Source organism: Carcharodon carcharias, chromosome 20 (genome assembly GCF_017639515.1).
Source record: "Carcharodon carcharias isolate sCarCar2 chromosome 20, sCarCar2.pri, whole genome shotgun sequence".
NCBI lineage: Eukaryota > Metazoa > Chordata > Chondrichthyes > Lamniformes > Lamnidae > Carcharodon > Carcharodon carcharias.
The window spans coordinates 98,336,785-98,364,112 of NC_054486.1; the positions used below are offsets into that span (position 1 = coordinate 98,336,785).

The 27,328-nt window shown below is 44.6% G+C and overlaps 1 protein-coding gene across 1 annotated transcript in view; it reads left to right on the plus strand.

Moving 5' to 3' along the window:
- LOC121292264 (latent-transforming growth factor beta-binding protein 2-like) overlaps positions 1 to 27,328 on the plus strand; it is a 658,547-nt gene that overhangs the window by 155,124 nt on the left and 476,095 nt on the right. Inside the window, exons 4-5 of the mRNA XM_041214068.1 lie at positions 3,189 to 3,379; positions 11,359 to 11,529. Coding sequence (XP_041070002.1) covers positions 3,189 to 3,379; positions 11,359 to 11,529 — 362 coding nt within the window. The remainder of the gene's footprint in view (positions 1 to 3,188; positions 3,380 to 11,358; positions 11,530 to 27,328) is intronic.

The following is a 27,328-nucleotide window of genomic DNA, read 5'->3' on the forward strand; positions in this document are numbered from 1 at the left end:
TGCAGTCTCATTTCCAGTTGTGGTTGTAGACATTTTAAAGAGAGATTCTCATTTTTAGTGATCAGAACACTTGCAGGTGGCTCAGACAAGAGTTTCTTAAATTCACCAGATGAAGGAAGTAGGGCCAGAATACAGTTAGGCAATTTTTCTACACACTTCAAATACAGAAATGGGAAGATTCATGGGAAGATTTCTTTCTTTCTTTCCTTGTGAAAACCTATTGATGTAAATAATATAAATGAAATTATTTTGAATTTTGTACTAGCATCATGGGCATGTTTTTTAGGTCGTAGGGTGGGTGTGATCGGTGGGTCCGGGCTCGGCCGGTGAACGGACCGCCAACCGCGATCGGCGCCCGACCGCGAATTCATGCTGGCTGGCCAATTAACAGCCAGTCAGCGTGAAGCATGTGCTGAAATGCTCAGCGCTGCCGGGGTGGGGACAGAAGGTGGGCTGAAGGCCACGCGGGTGCAGGCAAGTGCTCACAGAAAGCTCCCTGAAGGCAGAGAGCTGCCTCAGGGAGCTGAAGACCTGAACAACCTAAAATAGACCTGCTGAGTTTTTCCAGCATTTTCTATTTATCTCTCAACCTAAAACAAAGGTCACAGAAACCGGAAAAAGTGTCCAAGTGTCATAATCTGTCACCTGAAAATGGAGGCAATTAAAGTGCTGTCCACAGAATCCTCACCTGGCCTGTGGATGAGTATCATCAAAAATGCAAAAGCTGCCTGGATGATTCACCAGCCTGCCAATCATAACTTCAGATGTGCAATGAAAAATCTATGTTAATTGCGCCGTTACTTCCGAGTTTAGCTGCGCCCACCGACCGAAATATTGCGCGAGTGCGTGATGACGTTGGGATGCTCGTCCAACGTCATCACATTTTTTTATGCTTGAGCAGGTCAGGCGTGTGTCCGCCCGTTGAGCGAAAAATTCTACCCCATGAAATTATGCACAGCAGCACCATGGATGGAACTGCTCATTGTAGTCTGCATTTATGATATTGACAATGCCTGATGTTTTTTTCTTGCAAACATTTTTAATGTCTGAAAATATGGTGCGATTGTGAGAAATTAGTGTAAAGGTGGTACCTACAACACAATTACATTGCAACTTAGGTGAATAAATAGTTAAATAACCTAATAGTTCTTGACTTTATCTACCTCGCATTCTGCCTCCACCTCCCCGGGGCCTGCCTGACTGGCCCCAGCGAGTCTCACAGACTCAACTCCACCCCAGGACCTTCTCCATCTTTGTTGGTTGTGACTGACTGCAGTACCAGCAGTTGTGCTCCGATTGATCAGCAGCTCTTGGAAGTGGGATCTTAGTCCATAAAAGTACTGAAACCCTGACGCCAGTTAAAAACTTGATGGGCAAATGCGTCGGAACTCCTGAATATAGCTGTGATGGGATTGTCCCCAACTTGCTGGCTGGTGGACAGGGTCACCACTGCAACTATTAAATTTAGCTCCATTCTCTCTACGTTTAGATGGAGTACTGAAATTTACAGCAGATCGCAGTGTTACGCAAATATAATATTTCAGTAATTTATTAATATAAAAACTAGGTAGTCAAATGTTCACCTGGAGCAAACATTTTTTTCTTAGGTAGAGCAAAGATAAAATACTGTGAACACTGGAAATCTGAAAGAAAAACAGAAAATACTGAAAATGCTCAGCAGGTCAGGCAGCATCTGTGGAGGGAGAAACAGAGTTAATATTTCATGTCTGGGTGTGGTTACAGATCTGAAACTTTGGACTGGATTTTCACAGAGCTGGAAAGTCTCAGGAGCCCTTTAAAATATGGTGGCCAGGACCCGATTCCCAACCCCATTCCCGGGGTTTCTAATTTTTGGGAGTGGCTTTTGAGGGGGTGGGCTGATTTGGAGCTGGGCCAGGTTTTCAATTAGTTATTGTTCATGACACCTTAGAGGTGTCGTAAACCATAGTCTGCATGACATAACCTTTTAAAAGATATCTTCAAAAGGTCCTCCTCTTGGCCCAAGCCAAGGTATGCCCCCAAACAACCCCTATGGCCCCTCATGACCCCCATGCCAAGGTATAACCCTCAAACAACCACTGTGGCCTCTCATGCTCCCAATGCCAAGATGTGTACCCCAAATAACATCTTTGGCTCTTCATCGATGCCCATTGACCCACTATACATTGTATGGAACCATTGAACCCTATAGTGATAATAGGATGTGTAAAAAAAAAGCTTTAAATATTCATAACTTTCTACTATGTTTAAAAAAACCTTTTTTTAATACAGGACAATAAAAGTGTCAGTCATCCTGACCCTATAAAGTTTCAGTAGCTGAAACTGCAAGCAGTTGAAATCTCAACTTTGTGTAAATAAATATTGTGCAGTTGGCAGCAGAGATTAAAGAGTGAGATCTGTCAATCAGGCAATGTTTTCTCTGGGGCTCAGGTGTTTTAACAGATTATTGAATGTCTGGGCTCTCAGCCAATAATACATAATGAGGCTTGGCTGAGAGCCCAGAAATCCTTGGCATGGGGGTATGATGGGCCATTGGGGTTGTTTGGGGAGCATATCCTGGCTTGGGGTCATGAAGGGCCATAGGGGGTGGGGTCACATAAGGTGGCATGGATAGGTCATGGGGAGTGTGTGGGGAGTGAGGGGATGTGAGAGTGCAGGCTGGAGAGCCTTTCTGTTTTTATTTTAACTGGGACAAAGTCCCACAGCACTGAAGTAGGCCTTTCAAACAGCCTGCCTAGGCATCTGGCAGCCCTTTTGGCTGCCTCCGACTGCTTTCCCAGGTCGGCTGGCCCGATTCTAGCTGGCACCTGACTATCCCCAATGAAAATCCCATCCTTGTGGGCACTTTTTCTTGGGGTGGGTGGGTAAAGCCAGGTGTTTTCCCGACTCCTGCTACCCTCTCCACAAGGATGAAAGTCTAGGCCATTAACTCTGTTTCTCTCTCCACAAATGCTGCCAGACCTGCTGAGCTTTTCCAGAATTTTCTGTTTTTATTTACTTATGTAAAGGCATTTTCGAAGTGTTTATGAAATTTTTTCCTCTGTAACTGAATACAATTTATTTGGCTGCATTTTTCCCCGGAATAAAACTTTCACCTGCCTTAAGTGCTTGTTATTTGCAAAATACTATATTTCTTAATTTTTTAAATAAAGTTTGAGTTTGATTTGTGATTTTTTTTCTTTCAACAGCACACAGAGTAGGTATGGACAGCATGTTAATACTCAGCAATCACCAGGGACATCACGCACTGTGAAACACCTATCAAATGGAAACGGACTCTCCAATGCACTATTTAATGGCAATGGGCAGGCATGGGTTCAGAGCCGTTATGCTACAAATGGACAAGCATTAGCAGAAAATGAAAATTCACTGCCACGAGGTGAGTGACAGAAATATCCCTTTGTTTCGAATCTGGTAGGATTTTTGAAAAAAACTTTTTTTGAGGGACACAATTTAGTAAACTTTCCAAATTCTTTTCCTATAAGTTTTGTCTCAACTGCCTGGTCTGCCAAGTTAGCAGTTAAAGTGATAGGCGCGCAACTGGCTTCAGACTGATGCCAGTGATTCTGAAACCAGACAGTAGTATGGCAAGGACTACTAAAGCATGCCTCCTGTGAGTTTGTTACTTCTCCCCTTCCAAGCTTCCATTTTCCAGCTATCCATTTAACTTGGAGTAGATTGAGACATTAGGTGAAATTTAATGCTCTCTCCCAAGTTGAGTTTGGAGACGTTGGGGCATTTAATCAGACTAGAGATTACGGAACAGAGGCCCTAGATGGGATTTTCTGGTCCTGACAGCGGCGGGCATCATGGCGGGCAGGACGGGAAAATGTGGAGAAGGGCCAAAAGTCACTTTCCTGCCGGTGTAAAAAAAGTTTGCAATTTTCCGCTCCCAACTTTCATGGCGAGTCGGGTAGCCCACCGTGCCACATTGGGAACCACATTTGAATGCATTTGAATGTCATGAATGTTAATGAAAGAATCATCTCAACAGAATCACGCCCCCTACTCCAGATCAAATGGCCAAGCCGGCAGCTTGTTAGACCGGCATTAACCACAACTGGATATAAACACCTGGCAAGCACCACTTCACTCATGGCGATCGAGGCATGTTCGCCTACCTTTCATTGTGCTATGCTCAGGCGGCTCCGACTACATGTCATGGCCGTGCAGGCAAGACCAGCGGGAGTTCAATGTGGGGGTCAGAGCCAAGGCTTACTGTGCAAGACCGGCGGGAAGGCGGCGGTCGGGGGGGCTGAGGGGGGAAGTGGTGGCGGGGGGGAAGCAGTGTGGAAGGGGTTGGTGAGCAAAAGCTTGAATGGGAGTGGTGAGACAAGAGAGAAGAAAGGGAAGGGTCTGGAGGGCAAATTCTTGAATGGTTGAGGGGTTGTGAGACAAAACAGAGGACAGAGGCAAGGGAAGGGACTAGAGGGCAAAGGCTTGAATGCGGGGGGCGTTGTGGGGTGGCTATGTTGTACTATTAATGATAGAGTTGATACGCAGACACTTCTTGGATGGAAATATTAAGCTTATTTACAATATACTCAGCAACAACTATACGTGTGTTTTCAGTTTCAACATCATTTCTGCACTGACTGATGAAGTAGCCTGTGCTACTGTCTGTTGGTTACTACAGATCATGTGATCTTACTTAACAAGTTTAATTCTTAAAGGTACATTGCACACTAAATAAAACCATAATTATTATATTCCTCCCCCTTTAACTCAGCTATGCAGATTTTTTAAGACAACATAATATTTACACTGGGTAAGGAATTTAAAAGTTCAGCTCTTCAGGTGGCTTCCTGGTACATGTAGAACGTTGCAGCTCCAGAACTTCAGATTCTTTGTCAGGAACTTCCTTTTCTGGAGTTGCCTGAACATCAGGTGCTTCAGTGGGCACTTGCAGTTCTGTATCCTCAACTCAGACATCAGACATGTCACTTCTGGGTTGAATACTCTCAACAGGAAATGCAGACCTGATCATGATCACTGGTGGAACCAAATCTTGGTGATTTAGCTCTCTTTTCCTTAAATGATCTACATGTTTACAAATGATCTGGCCTTCCACCTCCACGTGGTAAGATAGAGATCCCGTCATCATGCATATTTCACCTGGTAACCACTTTGTTCCTTCCCCAAAATTTTTCACGTATACCGGCTCTCACACAGTAAATTTCCTCTTGGGACTGTGCAGTCATGCCTAATTTTCTAGCTTCCCTCTAAATTCGGCTTATTAAGCTCGATCTCATCCTGAGACGATGTTTCAACAATAACTCTGCAGGTGTGACATCTTTTGTTGGATGAGGGGTAGTCCTGTAATGAAAAAAATGCATGCTAACTTGGTTGCCAAGGAATCGCCAGTTAGCTTTTTCATGCCTACCTTAAAAGTTTGAACCACCCTTTTGGCCAGTCCATTTGAGGAAAAGTGGGATGGTGCAGTTTTCACATGAGTTATACCATTGAGACTGATAAACCATTGAAGCTCAGCACTCGTAAATTTGGGGCTGTTTTAGAAAACGACTACTTCTGGTAGTCCGTGAATGACAAAACTGACGTAGTTTCTCAATTGTAGTGGCCGATGTTGGTGACTTTAACTCATATATGTTCAACCATTTTGAATGGGCATCAACAATGAGCAGAATCATTGTTCCCAAGAAAGGTCCAACATCGTCAATGTGTAACCGCACCCAGGGTCTACCTGTCCACACTCATGGGTGTAACAGAGCTGTCACTGGCAACTTTTGCTGACATTGCACACGGTGCTTTACTAAATTCTCTATTTCACCATCCATGCCAGGCCATCATAGATAGCTGTGTGCTATGGTCTTCATTTGGGAAATTCCTGGATGGATACTGTGTAGTTCAGTTAAAAGTGGCCCCATCCCTTTGCGGGGAACTATCACTCATGCTCCCCACAATAAGATATCATCCTGGCTGGTTATTTCATATCTTCTGTTGAAGTATGGTTGCGTTTCGTCAGATACAGGCTCCTGTGACTGACCGTGTAGCACTTGACTTCGTGCTTGTGATAGGACTGGGTTCCAACTTGTCCAGTCTCTGATCTGTCGAGCACATACCAGCGAGGTATCTAAGAAATTTAACAGTAAAACAAGTTCCTGTGGAACTGGGATGTGCTAATAATTTTCTTGTAAAGGCAAATGACTAAAGGGCATCAGCGTTTGCAATTTGATTGCCAGGCCTATGTACAAAAGTGTATTCTAATATTGCCAGAATTAAATCTCATCATTTTATTCTTGCTAAGGCTATGGGTGGTATAGCTTTGTCCTCACTAAACAATCCTAGCAATGGTTTGTGGTCTGAAACGATTGTAAAATAACAGCTGTGTACACACAAGTGAAATTTCCTGATACCAAAGATGATGGACAGGCCTTCTTTTTCTATCTGTGAGTATCCCTGTTCTGCTGTGGTGAGCATCCTTGATAAGTAACCTATTGGCTGTTCCATCGTCCATCCGATGAGTGAGCGCTGCTACCACTCTGCATTCCACCTACCACAGATAACCTATCACCCCCTTGCTTACCAAGAATCTATTCACCTCTGCCTTAAAAATATTCAAAGACTCTGCTTCCACCATCTTTTCATGAAGAGAGTTCCAAGACTCATGACCCTCCTGAGTGAAAAGATTTCACCTCATTTCTGTTTTAAATGGGTGACCCCTTATTTTTAAACAGTGACCCCTAGTTCTAGATTCTTCCCAACAGAAAACATCCTCTCCACATCCACCTTGTCAAGACCCCTCAGGATCTTATATGTTTCAATCAAGTCGCTTCTAACTCTTCTAAACAACCCAAGTTGGTTGCCTTATGAGGAAAGGTTGCTCAGACTAGGCTTATGTCCGCTGGAGTTTAGAAGAGGAAGAGGCGACTTGATTGAAACTTGTAGGAGCCTGAGAGGTCTTGACAGGGTGGATGTGGAGAGGACCAAGTGCGTTTTGTGCAGAGTTGAGATGATGCAGCCTCTTCAAGTATCTCGCCAACATTCCATGGCCTATGGCAGCCTTGAAGAGGCAGGAGCAGCACTGCAATCTTTAGTGTACCGTGGCCTGCAGTCTGGCAAGACACCTCAAGGAGGGCAATCATCACTCAGTGGTTATTGCCTTCATGTGTGAGGTCAATTCTGAATCCCCATTGCGTTTTGTCCGCACGGGCAATGGTTCAGGCAAGACAAGTATCCATGCCTCATCATCATATTCAGTGCCCTGCATTGGATAGTTCTCCAGGACGCAGCCATCTGTAACTCTCAGTAATGGATATGAGGCTGCACTTCAGCTCATCTTTCAGTGGACCACGAAACCTTCATGAGCAGCGTGGCCTGATGCCTGTCAAGCACTCATGACCATGTCTTTGTTTGGAGTCTCTCCGTGTCCTGTGCTGCCTAGCCATGATATTTGTAGACCCAAAAGAAAATGACACTTCATCTGGGCCTTAAGGACCCAATCATTGATAATAAAGAGCACACATCAGATGTCTTGGAGACTTGCTCGGATTCCATTTGAGACCTCCACATTTTTATTTCAAAAGTCTGACAAAAACACATAGAACCCAAGCACACCGATGCAATAGTAAATTGCACATTACCATGTCGATTGACTATCTCAGAGCTGACAGAGGGCTAATGTGACGAGATGGTAGCCAGACCTTCAGGCCCAGTGCTGCATCCTCCCATATCCAAGTCAGGCATCTGGGGCCTCTGCAAACAACTCCTAGGTTGCACAGTTTTAACCATCTAGCAGGAATTGCAAGGCTCATCATATGTCAGTGAGGCTCATAGCTCTAAATCATGAAGGTTGGAAGGTGTGTTCCAATATTGGGCTAATGTTTGGATGTACACACGGACATGAGATAATGCTGCAGGCAGACAGGAGCGTATAAGAGATCCGAGTTTGGGTCCATTTGTGATGCTCACTTAGGGCTTATGGAAAGAACATGGAGGCCAATAAAAAATACATGACACCATATGTAACACCACTCAATCCTGTAAGATTCATGTTGAGCAATCTACAGTGCAAAAGCATCAGGGGACTAAATCAGCCTCTAGGTTCTGAACTCATGAGGCAACATTATATGAACCTCTGAAGCAGGTCTCAATATGCCTTGGCCAACCACAACTTCCTTGGAGGCAGTGGCATCACTTATGTCGATACTATGCAGAGAATGGTCAGGCGCTGTAATGAGATGGTTCCAGACACCATAGAGCAGAGGCAGGAGCTGGGTGGCATCCATGACATATGATGGACCACAGAGAATTTCATCAGATAGAAGAGATACGCAACATGAGGATTGGAATGAGTTAAAATCTATTTACATTTGTGCAAATTCTAAACAGATTGTGGACATCTGTGTTACCTTTGTGCTCTTATTATTTCTTAATTTTTCTTACCCTACCACTACATCTTGGTGCTTCCATGACATCCACAGTAGAGGTGGAGGCAGCCTGCTGCCTGCTGCACCCTGTTATATCTGATGACTTTGGCAGGTGTCCTCTGGAGTACCAAGGCCTGGAGAGCCCCAGCCTGCTTTGGGTCACCTGCTATTGGGCAGATGCACCCTCCTTGACCTGTGGAGCTGCAGATGATGGGGGCAATAGGCAGAGGGGATTGATAGCTGCTGGATACTCTGAGTCAGCTGGGTGGATGGCCCTGGGGTGCCCTGCTGACGGTTGTCCTCCCTATGTATGCCAAGGGCCCCTGCCTGACTCATTGAGGAGAAGGGTCAACTGGAGTGAGGCTGTTTCTTTGTCCCCCCTCTCACTTAGCCACTAAAGGATTCCACCTTTGGCTAGAGTGATGGAGTAGAGGTCCTGGTGCATATCAGGTGCACTATCCTGGACAAAGGTTTCCGGGCAGTCACCATCCTACCAGTGTTGACCTCGGTGCACTGGCATGTCAGCAGTACGACATCAGACTGAACGTGGACAGACTTTTCCATCATTCGTTGCAATCTGGTGTCGGCATCTGACAACTCTGCCTGATATTTCTGTGTCTAACTTTGCAGCTCCAACTCTGTGTGGGCTGAGTCCAGAGGCTCGGCATCTGATTCTGACTGTGCAGGAACCTGGCCTCCAACAGTCCCCCAAGTGCCGGTGACCTTGGATGTCCCTGTCTCCACCTGCTGTGGACCCGAATCTGTGCTGTGCTCTAGAGCTATGCCCAACTGAGGTGTGTGTCTCTGTGCTGGTAGAAGGTGTGGGTGAATGCTGTGATGGCTCTAGTGGGTCCTCAGGATCCTCATCTGAGGTAGTATGGGGACTGGGGCTGATGGGCTGGCTGCAGGTGGGCCTCTTCCTTTTGCTGCTGGTGCCTGTCAAAGAGAGAAGAGATAATTAGTGGCTGCATAGTCACCAACATTATAAAGCACTCAGAGTTTCATCGGGTGACCAATGAACTGTTAATGGGTCCTCATTGTCTTGGGAGATGCCGGTCTCATCCTCGGTGTAGGCACGGTCCTGGTCCTCACTGGTCAATTCTGCCACATTCTCTTCAAAGATAGTGAGGGCCCTGAGCTCGCAATCCCCCCTCCGGCTGGGATCTCTCCCTCTTGTTTTGGATGATCTTGTCCTGCATAAAGACAAATGGGCAGGCTGTGAGTAAGACGGATGCCAAGGCAGATGAAAAGGATGCCTGACTTCTGTGTGTGCTGAGTGGACCTGTGTAAGGGCTGAGGATGCGAGCTGTACAGGATGTGAAAAGTAGTAAAGATGTCCAAGTGTTTGTGACAGAGTCAGTGGTGATGTCACTTGTGCTGGTAGTGTGTGAGATCCTGGTGGACTACAACCCTGCGAATGCCTGATGGGCTTTGAGATTGTGAGTTGAGAGTGAGGAGAAGGTTGAATTCCCTGGTGGAGCAGATGAGGTCATTCATCCTCTTCCTGCACTGGATGGTGGCCCTCCTCTGAGGAGCGTTGGCACCGACCACCCTGGAAATCTGTTCCCAAGCTGGCATCACAGGGGTAAAGTGTGTCCGGTATTCCTCAACTGCGTTGAGAAGTGTCCGAAGCGCTTTGTTGCTGAACTTGGGGGCAGTAGACTGCTTACCTTTTGGGGCCAAACTTGCCATGACCAGTTCTGGGCTGCAGAGAGTGAATGATGTGCATGGCTGTGGTTTAATTATGACGCCTGGAAAGATGGTCTGATGAGATCAAGGCAGGGCGGACGAATGCCAGTCCGCTCTACCACAAGAGATCATATACTTCTTGTTCATGCATGTATAATGAGCTGTAAAGCGGCAATCTGGCACAGAAACCTGCCATGCTGACCAGTGGGAAACGCACCGCTTTTTACACCCACTACCACACCTAGTCTTTAGAGCAGAAAATTTTGTCCCATGATTTCTTATTGGTTATTCTAAGTTCACTAAAAATAGTCACTTCCATGCTGTTTGTTTCAGCACATCTGTCATTAAAGCTGGAACTGACTGCTTTTTGGAAACTCAAATTGATATTGTCTACTTCAAAATAAAAGCTCCATCTGTATTTGCATATTGTGGCATATATTTTAAATATAGTTATTGCAAATAAAGGTAACAATTATAAACCAATGAAGATAAAAACATATCATTATGCATGTACACATGATTTTTATCAAAAAAGCATTAGAAAAGTAATAGAAATCTTCTGTGGGAATATACTGTCCACTGTTGTTCATATAAAACTAATGCTTTGGTTATCCAGAAGCAGCAGGTATAAAGATTGTCTTCTCCCTTTTCATTCATATTTTAAGAAGATGAATAAAACATGTGGTTCATTATTATCAATTGGTCAGAAATAGCAAGTACATTGGCATAAAACCATACAATTTCAGAGGACTTAACTGTGATTGGGTCAGTTCAAATGTCCACATTCCATTTGACTCAAATTTAATTTATGAACAGCTGGACTGTTCTGAGGAAACAGTTCTTTGCATAAGAACTAGTAATGTTGAACTTGGATTCTATTTTGAGAGACCTTTAATTAATCCACTGATAGCCTTTAATTAATCCACTGATAGCCTTGAATTCCTCACATTTGGGAATAGTAACCAGAAAATGTTGTCTTTTGTCCAATGCCTTACATAGATTTGGTACAATTTGACAATGTGCCATCCTTACTCAACATTCCACACGCCCTATACCTCATCACCATGATAACTGCTTGGAGCAGAGCCCAATCTAAACTGGCTACACGCCATCCAGTCCTTGGTCCTGTGAGATATCTGTCAGCTACTTTGTTGCATAACAACTGTTTCTGCACAAAATCTAATTCTCTCAATTTGGCTCCAACAACGTCAAAGCTCTGGACCAACGATAATTTTCAAGTTCATGCTTCTTTGCTTATTTGCTGTATTATTATTTCTTGCAGGAGCAAATCTGACCACCAGTATAGGAACAATAAAAATTGTCTTCACGCCAACTATTTGCAAACGCCTGTGTACAAATGGAAAGTGTTACAACAATTGTAAGAAAGGTGACCCAACCACCCTTTACAGCGAAAATGGTTATGGGCCTGTGTCTAAATCAGGTTTTCGAATCTGTAAGTAAATTTACTATTTTTTTATTTTTTTTCTCGGGAAGAATAGCCAATTTTTGCTCCCCTATTACTTCATTTACAAATGTTCACAGATTCAAGATTCTAAGACATTGGGAAGCAACAAGGGGCAACATTTGGAAAATTAACATATCAACAGATTAATATATCACTTTGTGAAATCACATTGGAATGTATTATTAAACCTTAATAGACAATTAAGGGGAGATTTTAAGTTTGGGCAGACAACAGACTAATGGCAAAAGATATGCTTGCACTGAGGGTCCTGCCAGGTCTCTCTTGCCTATCAGCAGTAAGCTGCAAGTACTCACAGGCGGCTTGCCAGATAGGAGACTGGTTGGGAATTCCATGAGTTCTATCATGGAGCTGAGCCACAGGTTTTTCTGGCAAGTTATGTATGCAGGCCATTGCTGTGCAGGTTATTTATATGGGCCAAAAGATTTCCATGGGCCAGGGGATGCACACCCCACCTGTCCATACAAAAACCTTTTAAAAAAAAATAATGGAATCTAACTTTTTTCTGAATGCGTTAGGCCACTTTATGTCTGGTACCAATGGGAAGATTGTGTCCACTACATGCTTCACCAATACCTCAAAATTGTGTTTGCGTTGTGTGAATGTCATTGGAGCACAATTCTGACCACATATCCACACCATCACCAAGACTGCCTATTTCCACCTCTGTAAAATCGCTCGATACTGCCCTGCCTCAGCTCATCTTCTGCAGACCCTCATCTATGTCTTTGTTACCTGTAGACCTGACTATGTCAGCACCTTGCTGGCTGGTCTTCCATATCCACCTTCCATAAACTTGAGGTCATTCAGAACTCTGCTGCCGTGTCTTCACTCATACCAAGTCCTGTTCACCCATCACCTCTGTGCTCGCTTAAGTACACAGGTTTTTGGTTAAGTAATGCCTTAATTTTTAAATTCTCATCTTTGTTATTCAATCCCTCTACGGCCTTGCCCCTCCTTATCTATGTAATCTCTTCCAGCCCCACAAACTTCTGAGATAAATATACCCATCTGATTCTGGCCTCTTGAGCATCCCTGATTTTAATTCATCCACAATTAGTGGATGTGCATTTAGTTTCCTAGGCTCTAAGCTCTGGAATTCCCTCTCTAAACCTCTCTTCGTCTCGACCTCTCTTTTCTCCTTTATGAGACACCATAAACCCCACCTCTTTGATCATGCTTTTGGCCATCTGTCTTAATATTGCCTTATACAGCTCTGTGTCAAAGTTTGCTTTATAACACTCTGTGAAGCACCTCAGCATATTTTATGTTAAAGGTGCTATATAAGTACAAGTTACTGTTGTATTAGCATATTAGCAATAGGCTCTTGCTTGAAACAGAACGGTTCCTGAGTTGCCCTGGAAAACATTCCAACAAAAATACCTGTAAGTGGAATCAAAGGCTGGGATTTTCCAGCCCTGTGGAGGGATCCACCACGGGAGATTCAGATGTCCAGCCAAAATTCCATTGACTTTCGGCAGGACCAGACAACCCTGGTGGCAGGTGGGGCTGGAAAATCCCATCCAAAGTATCAAAGTGTAAATAGGATAGTAAGTGTGTCACTGGGATTTTTGGGGTGCTGCCACCCTCTTTCTGTTGTATGCAGAGACCACCTGTTTTTTTTCCATATTGATTCAGAAATAACTTCCATTTTGCACAAATGTAGCATTTTTCTGAAACAAGCATCTTTCATTTTGGGAGAATTGTTTTTTGATTAGCTAATGATTTTTAGTGGGCAAAAACTAAGAACATTTGATGATAGGTTTTAATATAAATTATAAGTTAGACTAATCACTGATATCTAAAGGATTTAGGCTAATTAAGTGAATAAATTGCTGTAAAAAATGGGATTAAGATTTAAAAGCGCTTGGCTTTAAAAGCAGAACTAGGAAAAGTTTAAAGACGCTGTGTGTTCTGAAGAAATTAGCATTAGAAAATCATTAAATGATATTATGATGATGATATGATTTTAGATAAAATGGTGTCTGTGTAATTTTGTTATGTTTCATTTCATGGCCCATTCACAATAGGCATTCAAATGTATAATTCTCTGAAAGTGTATGTGTAGGTAGGTAAAGGCCTGAAATGGCCAGAGACATTTTGGGTCTCAGGTCAGACAATGGAGCACAAGAATAAAGAATTAATGGTCAATTATATAAAACTTCTGATGGATCACAATTAGAGTGTTCTGTGCAGCTTTTGATTACATTAAAGTCATAGAAAGTGTAGATACACCAGGTTAGTACCAATGATGGGAAACTATATTTATGAGTAGATACTTAAAATACTGGGATTCATTCCACTGGAGTGGTGAAGGCTAAGATGAGACATAGCAAAGGATTTTAAAATTGTGAAGAGTATTTGCAATGAATAGGAAAATACTATTTCCTCTGGTTTGGGAGTCTGTGACAAAGCTGGGGTTGGGGATGGTGGGGCTGCATGGTGCTCATCAATTTAAACTTTGCTACAAGCGTGAAGAGAAATATCTTTAATGTTTGAGTGTGAACTGCTGTGCCAAGGGAATGTTTCAGCCAGAGATCAGAGCATCTTTTAAGGGAGGACTGGGAAATTATTTGATGCTGGGAAAGATTCAAGGCTATTTTAAGAGAGCAGGGCAGTGGAATTAATGTTAAAGTGCTCTAGCAAAGAGCCAGAACAGAGAAATTACAAGGGTGACTGGGCTGAGAATGAGAATATCATGGTATTACAACATTTATGCTGTTCTTAGTGTTTAATTATTTTACTCTACATTTAAAGATTCCTGTACCTGTTTGATGCCTACAGTATGTGCCTAAAAATGGAAACGTGTTTCACTGCTAACATGACAATTATTAATTTTGATAAATTCCAAATTAAAAAGTTCAACAAATCACTGGTTAGTCCTTAAGTAGACTATTGTGTCCAATTCTGGTAAACACACTTTGAAAAAGAGGGAGATGGTGCAGAGAAATACCAGGGATGAAGGAATATGGTTATGTGGAGAAACTAGAGAAGCTAGGATTGTTCCCTGCTGCCCTGAAATCATGTATTTCTTTAGGTTCTATTAATTTCCTGTTTTTCTCTCTTCAGGCTCATTTAGTTCAGGAGATCTACCTCCCTCAATTTTATCCTGTCCAAAGTGTTGACCACTCAAATTCCCTTCCTGGGCCCCATGGTAGCTGATATTTTAATGGTTCACTCTCCCGCACTGTTTACATTACCGCACTCTCCCACACTTCACTCTCTCGCACAGTTTCCTCTGCCAACCCCAACTTTAAATCTGTCATCATCACTTCTCTCCTCAAAAAACCCACCAGTGGTCCCTCTGTTCCTGAAAACCTATCACCCCATCTCGAACCTCCCTTTCCTATCCAAAGCCCTTGGATATGTTGTTGTCTCCAAAATCTGTTTCCATCTTTCCTAACTTTCTAAATTTAGGAATTTCCTAATTCCTAAATTTTATGTTTGTGTCTGTCCAATCACATTTCCAGCCCTAAAGTAGTACTGAAACTACTGAAAGTAACAAACTACATTCTTTGTGATATGACTGATTAAACTGTTCCTCCTCATCCTTTCCAGTCGGTCTGTTGCTTTCAACACTGTTGATCATACCATCCTGTTCTTCACCTCTCTGATGTCCAGCTGAGTAGAACTGCCCTTGCTTTGTACCATTTTTGTATATCTAACCATAACCAGAGAATCACCTGTAGTGGTTTCTCTTTCCACTTCCCCACCATTAATTTCTGGAGTCCCCCAAAGATCTATCTTTGACTACCTTCTATTTCTCATCTACATTCTACCCCTCAGTGATACTTTCAAAAACAATACATCAGGTTCACATGTATGCTGACAGCACTCAACTTCTCTGCTGCCTCTGATATGTCACACTGCTTGTCGAATACCTTATATTAGATGAGTAGAAATTATTTCCACTAAATATTGGCAAGACTGAAACCATTGTCTTTGGTACCAGCCACAAACTTCATTCTCTGGCCATCTTTTACACTACTGGCAACTGTCTGAAGCTCAGCCAGACTATTTGCAACCTTGGTGTTGTGTTTGGCCCCGAGGTGAGCTTCTACCCAATATCCACTCAGTAACTAAGACTACCTCCAGTCCTGTCTCAGCTCATCTGCTGAACCCTCATACATGCCTTTGCCAGTGCTTCCCTGACCAATCTGTCTTTCACCCTGCCTAACCTTGTGCTTATCCAATATTCTGCTGCCTTTAGTTTAACTAGCCCTATTCTTGCTGACCTACACTGGCTCCTGGTCTGACAACACCTCAATTTTAAAATCCTAATGCTTTCAACAACATCCATAGCCTTGCCCCTCCCTGACACTGTGATCTCCACCAGCCCTACGCACCTTTAAACCCTCTATGCTCCTGAAATTCTGGTCTCTTGCACATGCCTGATTTCCATCACCCCAGCAGTGATGGTCATTCATTCAGTGGACCCTAAGCTCTGGAATCCCCTCCCTAAATCCCCCCGCCTGTACCTCTCTCTCCTTCTCTAAGATTCTCCTTAGAACTCCTCTTTGACCAAAGTTTTGGCCATCTGTCCTGATGGTTCATTCTTTGACTCAGTATCAAAATGGTATCAATTTATTGGCATTGCTCTGGGAAGTTTTGTTACAATAGAGGTTTTATATAAATGCAAGTTGTTGCCCTTCTTAGAGTGAGGAAATTTAAAGGGAGATTTAATAAAGGTGTTCAACATTGAGGGTTATGATAGAGTAGTTCAGGAGAAACTGATTTCTCTGGAAGGAGGATTGCTAACCAGAGGACACAGATTTAAGATAGTTGGCAAAAAAGCTAGTTGGAGGATGAGGAAAAATTATTTTTTTTATTCAGCATGTTGTTGTCATCTGGAATGCATTTCCTGAAAGAATGGTGGGGAAGCAACTTCAATATGACATTTCAAAAGGGAATTTGATGTATACTTAAAAGAAGAAAAGCTAGGGAAAAAGAACAGAGGATTGGGACCAATTGGTTCTTTTAGAGATGGTAAAGGCATGGCTGGCCAATTGGCCTCTTTCTGTGCTGTATGAGTCTACAAATTTTGTGAATTGAGAAGGGAAATCAAATGTCTGACTTGCCATGGAGGAGTTCAAAAACACAACCTGTGTCTTGCCACTCAATTAGAAAAGCCTGTGCCATGACATAAGTACATAAAGGTGCTTAAATATTGCAGAAAACTGGCAAGTAAATTTAAATATTTGGGAAGATTTCCACCGCATGCTATTTGCAGCAAAATCATAGGTTTGAAATTTAACTTGGAAGAGTGATGATGCTGGCGTGCCAAAACTAACATGAACTCACTACTTCCACCTTTAACCGGCATGCTTTTGGAGGTGGTGGGTTGATATGTGGATATATTAATGAGCAGCTGAATTAAGATTTAAGCGGGCATTCTGGCTTTAACAGCCATCACATGGCTTTCTCATGCTTTGTGAAACTGACTGGAGTCAACAAGTTGAGAGCATGACTGGGATTGATAACTATGGGGAGAATTTTCTCCCTGTCGGTGGGGTGGGGGGGGGGGGGGGGGTTGCACGGGGCTGAGTGGGAGCGGGTGCGGGCAGGCACACAGGCGATCGTCTCCTGAGATCAGCTGCGTGCTGCCATTTTATGTGGGTGGGCCAATTAAGGCCCGCCCAGTGTGACGTGCACCCAGAAGCACTCCCTGTGCAGGTGGGGGCGAAGAGGCTGTGTCTGGGCCTGCGCTTTTGTGCGCATGCACGCGTAAGAGTGCAGAAATCTCCCTGAGGCACAGAGCTGCCTCAGGGAGTTTAATTTCATTATGAAAAGTTTAAATAAAGAAAAAAAGAATTTCAGACATGTCTTCTCATGTGACAGTGTCACGTGAGCTGGGACATGTCAATGAACTTTAATTAAAAAATTTATTTGATTTATAAATCCTTCATGAAGCCTCATCCCACCCTGGATGAGATTTTATGATAAATGCAAAGGCCTCCTGGGCTCTTTGCCTGCCCACCAACCTTAAGGTTGATGGGTAGATCCATTAAATCTTTTAATTAGTTTTTAAATGGCCTTAATAAGCCTTTGACAGTTCGGCAAGTGCGCAGCCGACTCCGGTGCACGCCTACTGAACTGAAGATCTGAATGACGATCATTGATGTCGGGATGCACGCCCGACGTCACCACGCGTCATCTTACGCATTGGCGAGTGGGACCTACTCCCGCACGTCAACCAGAAGATTCAGGCCTAGGTGAAATTGAAGTGCCAGCAACACCATCAGCAGCTTTTCAAAATTAATTTATGGGATGTGGGCATCACTGGCTAGGCCAGCATTTATTGCCCATCCCTAGTTGCCCTTAAGAAGATGGTGGTGAACTGCTTTCTTGAACCACTGCAGTCCATGTGGAATAGGTACACCCACAGTGCTGTTAGAGTGGGAGTTCCAGGATTTTGACCCAGTGACAGTGACAGAACAGCGATATGTTTCCAAGTCAGGATGGTGAGTGGCTTGGAGGAGAACTTGCAGGTGGTTGTGTTCCAATGTGTCTGCTGCCATTGTCCTTCTAGATGGTTGTGGTCATGTGTTTGGAAGATGCTGTTGAAGGAGCCATGGTGAGCTCCTGCAGTGCATTTTATAAATGGTACACACTGCTGTCACTGTGAGTCAGTGGCGGAGGGAATTAATGTTTTTGAATGGGGTGCCAATCAAGTGTGTTGCTTTATCCTGGAGGGTGTCAAGCTCCTTGAGTGTTTTTGGAGCTGCACTCATCCAGGTAAGTGGAGAGTATTCCATCACACTCCTGATTTGTGCCTTGCAGATGGTGGACAGACTTTGGAAAGTCAGAAGGTGAGTTACTCACTGCAGGTTCCTAGCTTCTGTCCTGCTCTATGGCCACAGTATTTATATGGTTGGTCCTCTTCAGTTTCTGGTCAATGGTAACCCCCAGGATGTTGATGGTGGGCGATTCAGCGATTGAATGTCAAGGGGCGATTGTTAGATTCACTCTTGTTGGAGATGATCATTGCCTGGCACTGTTTGACGTGAATGTTACTTGCCACTTGTCAGCCCAAGCCTGGATATTGTCCAGATCTTGCTGCATTTGGACATGGACTGTTTCAGTATCTGAGGAGTTGTGAATAGTGCTGGACACTGTGCAATCATCAGCGTACATCCCTACTTTTGACCTTATGATTGAAGGAAGGTCATTGATGAAGCAGCTGAAGATGCTGATCCTAGGACACTACCCTGAGGAACTCCTGCAGTGATGTCCTGGAATTGAGATGATTGACCTCCAACAACCACAACCATCATCCTTTATGCCAGGTATGACACCAAAATAGCGGAGAGTTTTCCCTCTGATTCCCATTGACTCCACTTTTGCTTGGCCTCCTTGATGCTACATTCGTTCAAATGCTGCCTTGATGTCAAAGGCAGTCACTCTCACCTCACCTCTGGAGTTCAGCTCTTTTGTCCATGCTTGAACCAAGAATAAGATCAAGAGCTCAGTGGCCCTGGTGGAACCCAAGCTAACCATCAGTGAGCAGGTTATTGCTAAGCAAGTACCACTTGATAGCACTGTTGATGACCCCTTCCATCACTGTACTAATGTCAAGAGTAGACCGATGTGGCTGCAATTGGCCAGCTTGTATTATTCTTGCTCATTGTGTTCAGTACATACCTGGACAACTTTCCACATTGCTGGATGCATGCCAGTGTTGTAGTTATACTGGAACAGCTTGGTGAGGGGCACGGCAAGTTCTGGAACACAAGTCTTCAGTACTATTTCTGGAACATTGTCAGGGCCATAGCCTTTGCGGTATTAGTGCCTTCAGCCATTTCTTAATATCACATGGATTGAATCAAGTTGGCTGAAGACTGGCACCTGTGATGCTGCGGTCCATTGGAGGAGGCCTAGGTGGATCATCACTTGGCATCTCTGGCTGTAGATGGTTGCAAACGCTTCAGCCATATCTTTTGCACTGATGTCCTGGGCCCCCCCCCCCCCCATCGCTGAGGATGAGGAAATTTGTGGAGCCTCCTCCTCCAGTGAGTTGTTTACTTGTCCACCACCATTCATGACTGGATGTGGCAGGACTGCAGAGCTTAGATCAGATCTGTTGGTTGTAGAATCGCTTGGTTCTTCCTATCGCTGGCTGCTTATGCTGTTTGGTACACATGTAGCCCTGTGTTATAGTTTCACCAGGCTGGCACCACATTTTTAGGGATGCCTGGTGCTGCTCCTGGCCTGCCCTCCTGCATCATCACTAAACCAGGATTGATCCCCTGGCTTAATGGTAATGGTAGAATGAGGGATATACTGGGCCATGAGGCTACAGATTGTGATTGAGTACAATTCTGCTGCTGCTGATAGCCCACAGCGCCTCATGGATGCCCAGTCTTGAGTTGCTAGATCTGTTCGAAATCTATCCCATTTAGCATGGTGGTAGTGACACACAACACGATGGAGGCAGGGCTTTGTCTCCATAAGGACTGTAGGTTGGTCATTCCTACCAATACTGTCATAGATGCATCTGCAGCAGGCAGGTTGGTGAGGATGAGGTCAAGTATGTTTTTTCCCTCTTGTTGGTTCCCTCACCACATGCTGCAGACCCAGTCTAGCAGACATGTCCTTTAGGACCCGGCCATCTCGATCTGTGGTGGTGCTATCAAGCCACTCTTGGTGATGGACATTGAAGTCCCCCACCCAGAGTACATTCTGCGTCCTTGCCCTCCTCAGTACTTCCTCCAAGTGGTTTTCAACATGGAGGAGTACTGATTCATCAGCTGAGGAGAGACAGTACGTGGTAATCATCGGGAGGTTTCTTTGCCCATCTTTGACCTGATGCCATGAGACTTCATGTGCTCCAGAGTTGATGTTGAGGACTCCCTCAATTCCCTCCCGATTGTACACCGCCACCTCTGCTGGGCCTCTCCTGCTGGTGGGACAGGATATACCCAGGGATGATGATGATGGTGTCTGGGACATTATCTGGGCTTTGTCTGGCTGTTGCCTTATTAGTCTGTGACACAGCTCCCCCAATTTTGGCACAAACCCCCAGATGTTAGCAAGGAGGACTTTGAAGGGTAGACAAGGCTGAGTTTGTCGTTGTCATTTCTGGTGCCCAGATTGATGCTGACTGGTCTGTTCAGTTTCATTCCTTTTAGACTTTGTAGAGGTTTGACACAACTGAGTGTCATGGTGGGATTTGAACCCTGGTCCCGAAAGCATTACCCTGGGTCTCTGGATTACGAGTCTGGTGACAACACCACAACACTACCACGCTGCTCTGCCTCAACCACATGCTACTCCACAGGACAGAGCAGCTGGATCCTGAATTTCATCACTTCCAGCAACTTCTGGTGATCTATTGGTGACATCTGCAAATTTCTCAATCTGCTGCCCAAATGTGTTTGTCAGTGCCACCATTTTGCAACTGATGAGACCAGTCAGAACCAGAGGACTCATGCTTATGCTGCAGTGGCTGGATTTCCACTGACACAGGGAGTCAAATTCTGCATGCATGTGACAATCAAGGTGCTGTCAAATCAACCAGCAGTCTTTGTCAGTTGGAAGGGATTCCACTTCATTCATGCTGGTATGTTAACACTGGAAAGTTTTCATGGATGTCTATGCAAGTTATTTTGGAAGCTGCTGCAAAATACATCAGTAACATCTCCAACGGCTCTTTGCACCTCCAAAGAGTCAAGGAATGGTTCCTTGAAACAATAGAAAGGCTTGCATGGAGATAACTGGAGGGCCACCTATGGTTTTCTGCCTCTTCCTGTTCTCACTTCTCCTGCAAAGAGAGAAAGAAGAGACTTACATGTGAGAAAATTGGGATGAGAGGGTCGAACTATAATAAGAGGCTGAATAAATTTGGGTTATATTCTCTGGAGTTTCGAAGAATGTGAGGTGATCTCATTGAAACATACAAGATTCTAAAGGGAAAATGCTGGCAAAAGTCTTCTAGCTCTGAAGAAGAGTCATATAGACTCGAAATGTTAACTCTGTTTCTTTCTCCACAGATGCTGCCAGACCTGACTTTAACCAGCATTTTCTGTTTTTATTTCAGATTTTCTGCAAGCGCAGAATTTTGCTTTTATCTTAAGATTCTGCAGGGGCTTGACAGGATAGGCACTGAGAGGTTGTTTCCCTGGTTGGGGAATCTAAAGCACAGGGGCACAGTCTCAGGATAAGGGTTCGATCAATTAGGACTGAGATGAGGAGAAATTTCTTCACTCAAAGGGCTGTGAATCTTTGGAATTCATTACCTCAGAGGGTTGTTGATGCTCCATTATTGATTAAATTTCAGGCTGGGATATACAAATTTTTGGTGTCTCAGGGATTTAAGGAATATGGGAGCAGGTGAGAAAATACAATTAAAGCCCAAGATCAGTGGTTAAGTGGTGGCGTAGGCTCAATGTGCTATATGGTCTATTTCCGCTCCTATCTCTTGTGTTTTTGAGAGCTGGAATGTTTTGAGAGGATGGAAGGATAACATTTGTGGAAAGTCACATGACTGCAGTTTACACTCCTCCAGGGGCAGGTTGGCAGGCAGGCAGGGGTGTAAAATTGAGTGCAATGCCATAGGTGCCATTTCAGATGCCTACCTGTCCACCCCACCCCTCTGCAGCTTAGATCAGTTGAGTCCCTTAAGTGGCCAATTAATGGCTATTTAAGGACTCTTCCTGCCCTGCTATAGCGGGGTGAGACTAGTGTCAGATTTGGAGCTCAGCAACTTTCACTCCTCAGGCAAGTGGTGGGCAAGGAGGGGTATCTCCTTTAAAGGTCTCCTGAACCCATTGGAGGCCCCTCCCCGACACGAGCTCTTTCCCCCTAACGTTTCCCCACCTTCCTGGCCTGTGTATCCTGGGCCCCACCCTACCTTACTCCTGCCAAATCCCTTGCCTCTCTTGCAGATGCTGATGACATCCCTCCACTTCACTCAATGCCTGGCTCCAGTGACAATCTTCCTTGGGGATTGGATGTGGCCACCTTGAGGTACTGCTGGGACCAGAGAGCTGCCAGTCATTTAATTGGTTGGCAGCTCTTGGAGGTGGGACTTACTCCCAGTGGGCAGTAGGCCCACCTTGATCCATTTAATTGCTTGCTGGCCATTAAGTGGCTGCAGGGCAAGCCAGCAGAGCGGGTCCCAGATTTGTGCTGAGTGGAGGGTGGCGTGGGAGGTGGGGGGTAGGAATGCTGGCAAAGTGTAAAATCCCAGCCACTGCGAGGGTTCAGTGTGACATTGTATTAAGTTGAGGATGAGTGTCAGTGATGGCTGATCAGATGAGGAGGAGCCTTGACAGAGAGGAATAGGTATATCTGTGTAAAGTCCGTGAGATTGAGAATCACAAATGATGCAATTTCACAACAAATGCAACAGCATTATTGCTGAAAGATCAAACTTAAAAAAAGAGTAATTTTAAGAACATACTGTTACCCCCTACTTAGTCAGACTAGGTTGACTAAAGGTCGATTAGGGACCTCCAATCTAAGGACCAATTCGCTTCCAGCAGGACTTCTTCTTCAGTTGATGGTCTCACTCCTGACAACACCATACTAATGACAGTTCTCAGCTTGTTTTTATACTTTGGCTGCGCATCAACTGCCCTTCTGCCTGATCCTTTTGGGACACTTGATTGATCCCCAGGATGCGTGATCAATCTTTGATCGATCCATGTTGGTCTCCAGGGTGTGTGATCAGTCTTTGATTGGTCCATACCCCACTGGACCTAGTCCATATAGTTTGTTTTCATCACATAACCCTCCTATACATAGTTGTTTCACCACAGGATGTCTGGCCTTCCATCTGTTGTTGCTTCAAGGGCTTATTTGTTTTTGCAAGTGGTTGTGTGACTGTCCACAAGTCATGAGGCATCTGCACGTATCAAAGGTAAGCACAACAACAAGCTCCTTCATTAGCAATAATCTTTTAACAGTGAATCTAAGGTATTCTTAAGCAAACTTTTGTAGGAACTCTTAAGCATATTCTTACACCTGCAAGGTGCTTTAGTATGAGGAGTGAGGTGCAGAAGAAGGCTTGTGAAACAAGAGTGAGGCTAGTTGCAATTAATCGTAAATTAGGATATAGTTAAATGTGCCCTGTCACTCAGCTTTCTTGGCGTTACATGAAGATGAGTGTGAGTGTGAATGGTGGCTGGTCAGATGAGGAGGTGCCTCGCAAGACAGGAATAGGTACTCCTGCAAGGTGTGTTGGTATGAGGAGTGAGGTGCAGAAGGAAGCTAGCAGAGTTGAGAGTGAGGGCAGTTGGGTTTAGTTGTACATCAGGAATGCCATACCACTCATTTTTCCTGCCCTGATTAGGTCATTGAACCTCTTGTACTTTACACAGGAGCGTGCTTGTTTTTGGAGATGAGCTTCTTCCTGTCCTTTGCAGGGAACAGAATCTTCCTGTGGACCTTTACAGCCTGCAGCATCATGTCTTGAGATGCATTGGAGAAGTGTAACACTGTCTTGCCTTGTTGTGACTCCATTCCTTTTAGTTCTGTCTGTAGACCCCCACTATGTTTCAACACTGATCCTGGCACACTCCCTTTAAATCCTTAAGCGGAAATACACTTCTGTGGGCCATCATCATACTCACTTGCTGTAATTGGCTGGGAAATGAAGAGGTCAGATGTAAATACAGTGGCTGAGTTAAAAAGTCATTGACAAATATGCTGTTGAATCTTCCAGGTTCCTGCTGTAAGCAAGTCTGAATTTTAAAATGCAGTCCATTAAGTTCCAGAAATCTATTTCATTGAAATTACGTGGGAATGTTTGTGAGGTTTTACTCCTGCTGTAGAACATCACTTGACAATGATTAACGTTAGTAACCAAAAAAACCATAATTCTGTGACTCACATTCCTGTCAAGTAAGGCACCGGAGTCTTGTGAGCCCAACTACAACCCTTGCTTCCTTCATCTGCTCCTCATAATAATGCCCCGAAGCTTTTTGCATCTGGGTTGCATTAAATACATTTCTCAATGGATTGAAAAAATTTGAAAAATAAAGTAGTAAAAACTCTGAATGCTGAAAATCTGAAATTGAAAAAAAGAAAATAATTGGGAATATGCAGCAGGTCTACTAGCATCAATAAAGTGAGAAGACAGATTAAGCCTCTCATCAGAGCTTTGACAGAGTTCAGATGAAAACTAAGCGGCATCAGAGACAGCCACACCAGACAAAGAAGGCCTGGTAAGAGATGGCAGCCCAGGTCAACAGGTATGGTGTAGTCTGTCATTCCTGAATCCAGTGCTGCAAATGATGTAATGATCTTCTTTGCTTGGCAAGGGTGAGTACTGAGTTGGCATGGTATTGTGTGGAGATGTCATGAAGGGTGGCCATCCTTCATGGCGCTCAGGAGTGTAAGGATCAGAGTGGCAAAAGGCACATATACCTGTGCTGGCCAAGGCTGGGAGATGTGGCTGCTAGTCTTGGGCGCATAGAAGGGTGGGATATGCAAATTTTACGGGCTCCTCAACCTGGTCCTTTGGGGTTTTCGGGAGGGGGAGGAGGTGAGACTGGTATGGTGTCGAAGGTAGAGGATGGATGAATGAATGCACTTCGTTCCGAACAGAAGAGAAGCCATAATGCTGTGGAGTGCAGATGAATGGATGGTGAGGTGGCCAACCTGCTCATAGTGACCAAATTTGAGATGGACATGCTTGGGCTCGAGTGCCAGTGAGGAGCAAGGTCCACAGGTTGCAGAGAGGCAGGGGTGTCAGAGGGAGGTACGAGTCCAATGGACAGATGTGAGACTAATGGAGAGTGCAAACAATGTAGGGTCATCTCATCTCAAATGAGGACATTGAAGCAAGAGTTCCTAGTGATTCAGCAATCACAATGCCAGCATGATGCAGTTGTCCATAGCCTCACCCTCCCACCTAGCATGCACATTGACCATGTGATGATTGATAATACTGACATATTGTCTTCCTCCCTCAGATGAGTCATCCTCCAGGGGCTGCAGAGACCCTGAGGACTCTCCCTTGACACCTGAGGGGGGTCCGTAGACAGATCCACCAGGGTCGCACACCTCTCGCTACCAGGCACCAGCGCAGATGCAAGCACATCGATGGGCATTAGCTCGTTGGCTCTGATGGTAATGCACTGTGGGGAGGGCACGGCACACTCGCATGAGGAGCGGGTGGAGGCAGATAGTAGCCAAGGAGCCAGCTGTCGGAAGACTGCTGGAGACCAGGATGAAGCTGAGTCCGAGATAGATGATGAGCCCTTGGAGTCGTCTATCAGGCAGCAGATGCTGGCTCTCCACCGGGATGCACGGGAAGAACCTGGCAGAGATCCCTGAGGGTTTGCATGACATGGTGTCTGTCATGGAGGGGTCCATGAGGAGCTTGAGCACTGCATTGACCCTGAGCACTGAGCGCACAGCCTCTTTCATTGAGAGAGTGGCGACTCACATGGAGAGGCAAACCCAGGAACAGAATCAGGGGTTCCTGGGGTCATGCTCAGATCTGCATGCCCCCGCACCGGCAGGGATCTCAGTGACCTCACTGCCAGTGTGAGAGATGGATAAGGCACTTAGTCTCTCTGCTAGGTGCCCGTCCATCAATGGTGAGCAGGGAGGTCCAGACATACCTCACACTGGTGATCGAGCTGCCTGTCATCTTTGTGGGCCCCTCTCACACTGCTTCAGACAAGGGTGGCAGCTCCTCCGTGGTGGTATCTGATGAGGCCACGATGACTGAGGAGTGCCCAGCCAGAGTGTCGCTGGCCACACCCTCCCAGACGGAGCCTGCCCAGGTTCCACCAGCCAGAGGACGATGCCCAGGTCATCAGTGCCAGCATGACAGCAGAGTCGGCAATCTGCCTCCAATGCCGCTGCCAGCGATGGGTGGGGAGGGGTACCAAAACGTAGCACTCGCAAACGTAAGTTTAAGGCATCATGAGCACAGGATGGGGTTTTCATGGGTGACATTCATTTCATCAGTGTTATGTATTGTTTTTGTTTGACAGTAGCACCAAAATTATTTTATGTTCCTTTTTTGCAACTCTGGAAAAGATCTAATTTAGATTTTGTTTCAATGCCCTGAGTGTCCTTCATGTTTTCCATAGGTGCAGGCCTCATCAGTGCCTTATGATAGATGGCAGGGGCAGCAAACTTTATTACAGAGATTGTGAAGTGACTTTGGGGTCATGGTATTGCCTCCTCAACCTGTTATGATTATCAGTTTTGGAATTCACAACACTTTTGTAAAGCATCTGTGCCAAAGTGTTTGCTTTGCTATAATTGTGGGAGAAACAACAGCCTATAAGCCTGTCATTTAGCTCACCAACATAGTATTTTTCAGTACTACATCATCTTTTCATTTCCTTGTGTAAATTCATATTGAAATTCCAAACATTTCTTCTGGTTTGCCAGGTTGTTTTAAGCATTAGAATGCCAGACAACAAGAAGTTCATTATGTCTGAAAGTAAGAGTGATAGAGTAATATTAATATTTGTATGTATCGTAACTTTACTAAAGATACAAACCGTTGTCCGTCTTGGAGCTGGGTCAAGAGTGGCTTTTTTAATTCATTCTTGACTGAGCAATTTATTAATGAGATGAAACCAAAATAATGTGTAACTTATTTCAGTTAACCACAGTAGAATGTGCATTGAAAGAATATTCTAAGTTATTTGGTTAAACACATTTCCTGATCGGTTAGCAATGCCTATTTTAATAATGTAAGTTTGTTTATTAAAAAAAAAACACTTGCATTGATATAGCACATTTAATGTAAAGAAAGTTTTGAGGCAATTCACAGATAGGCAATGAGACGGAGTTTCTTTTT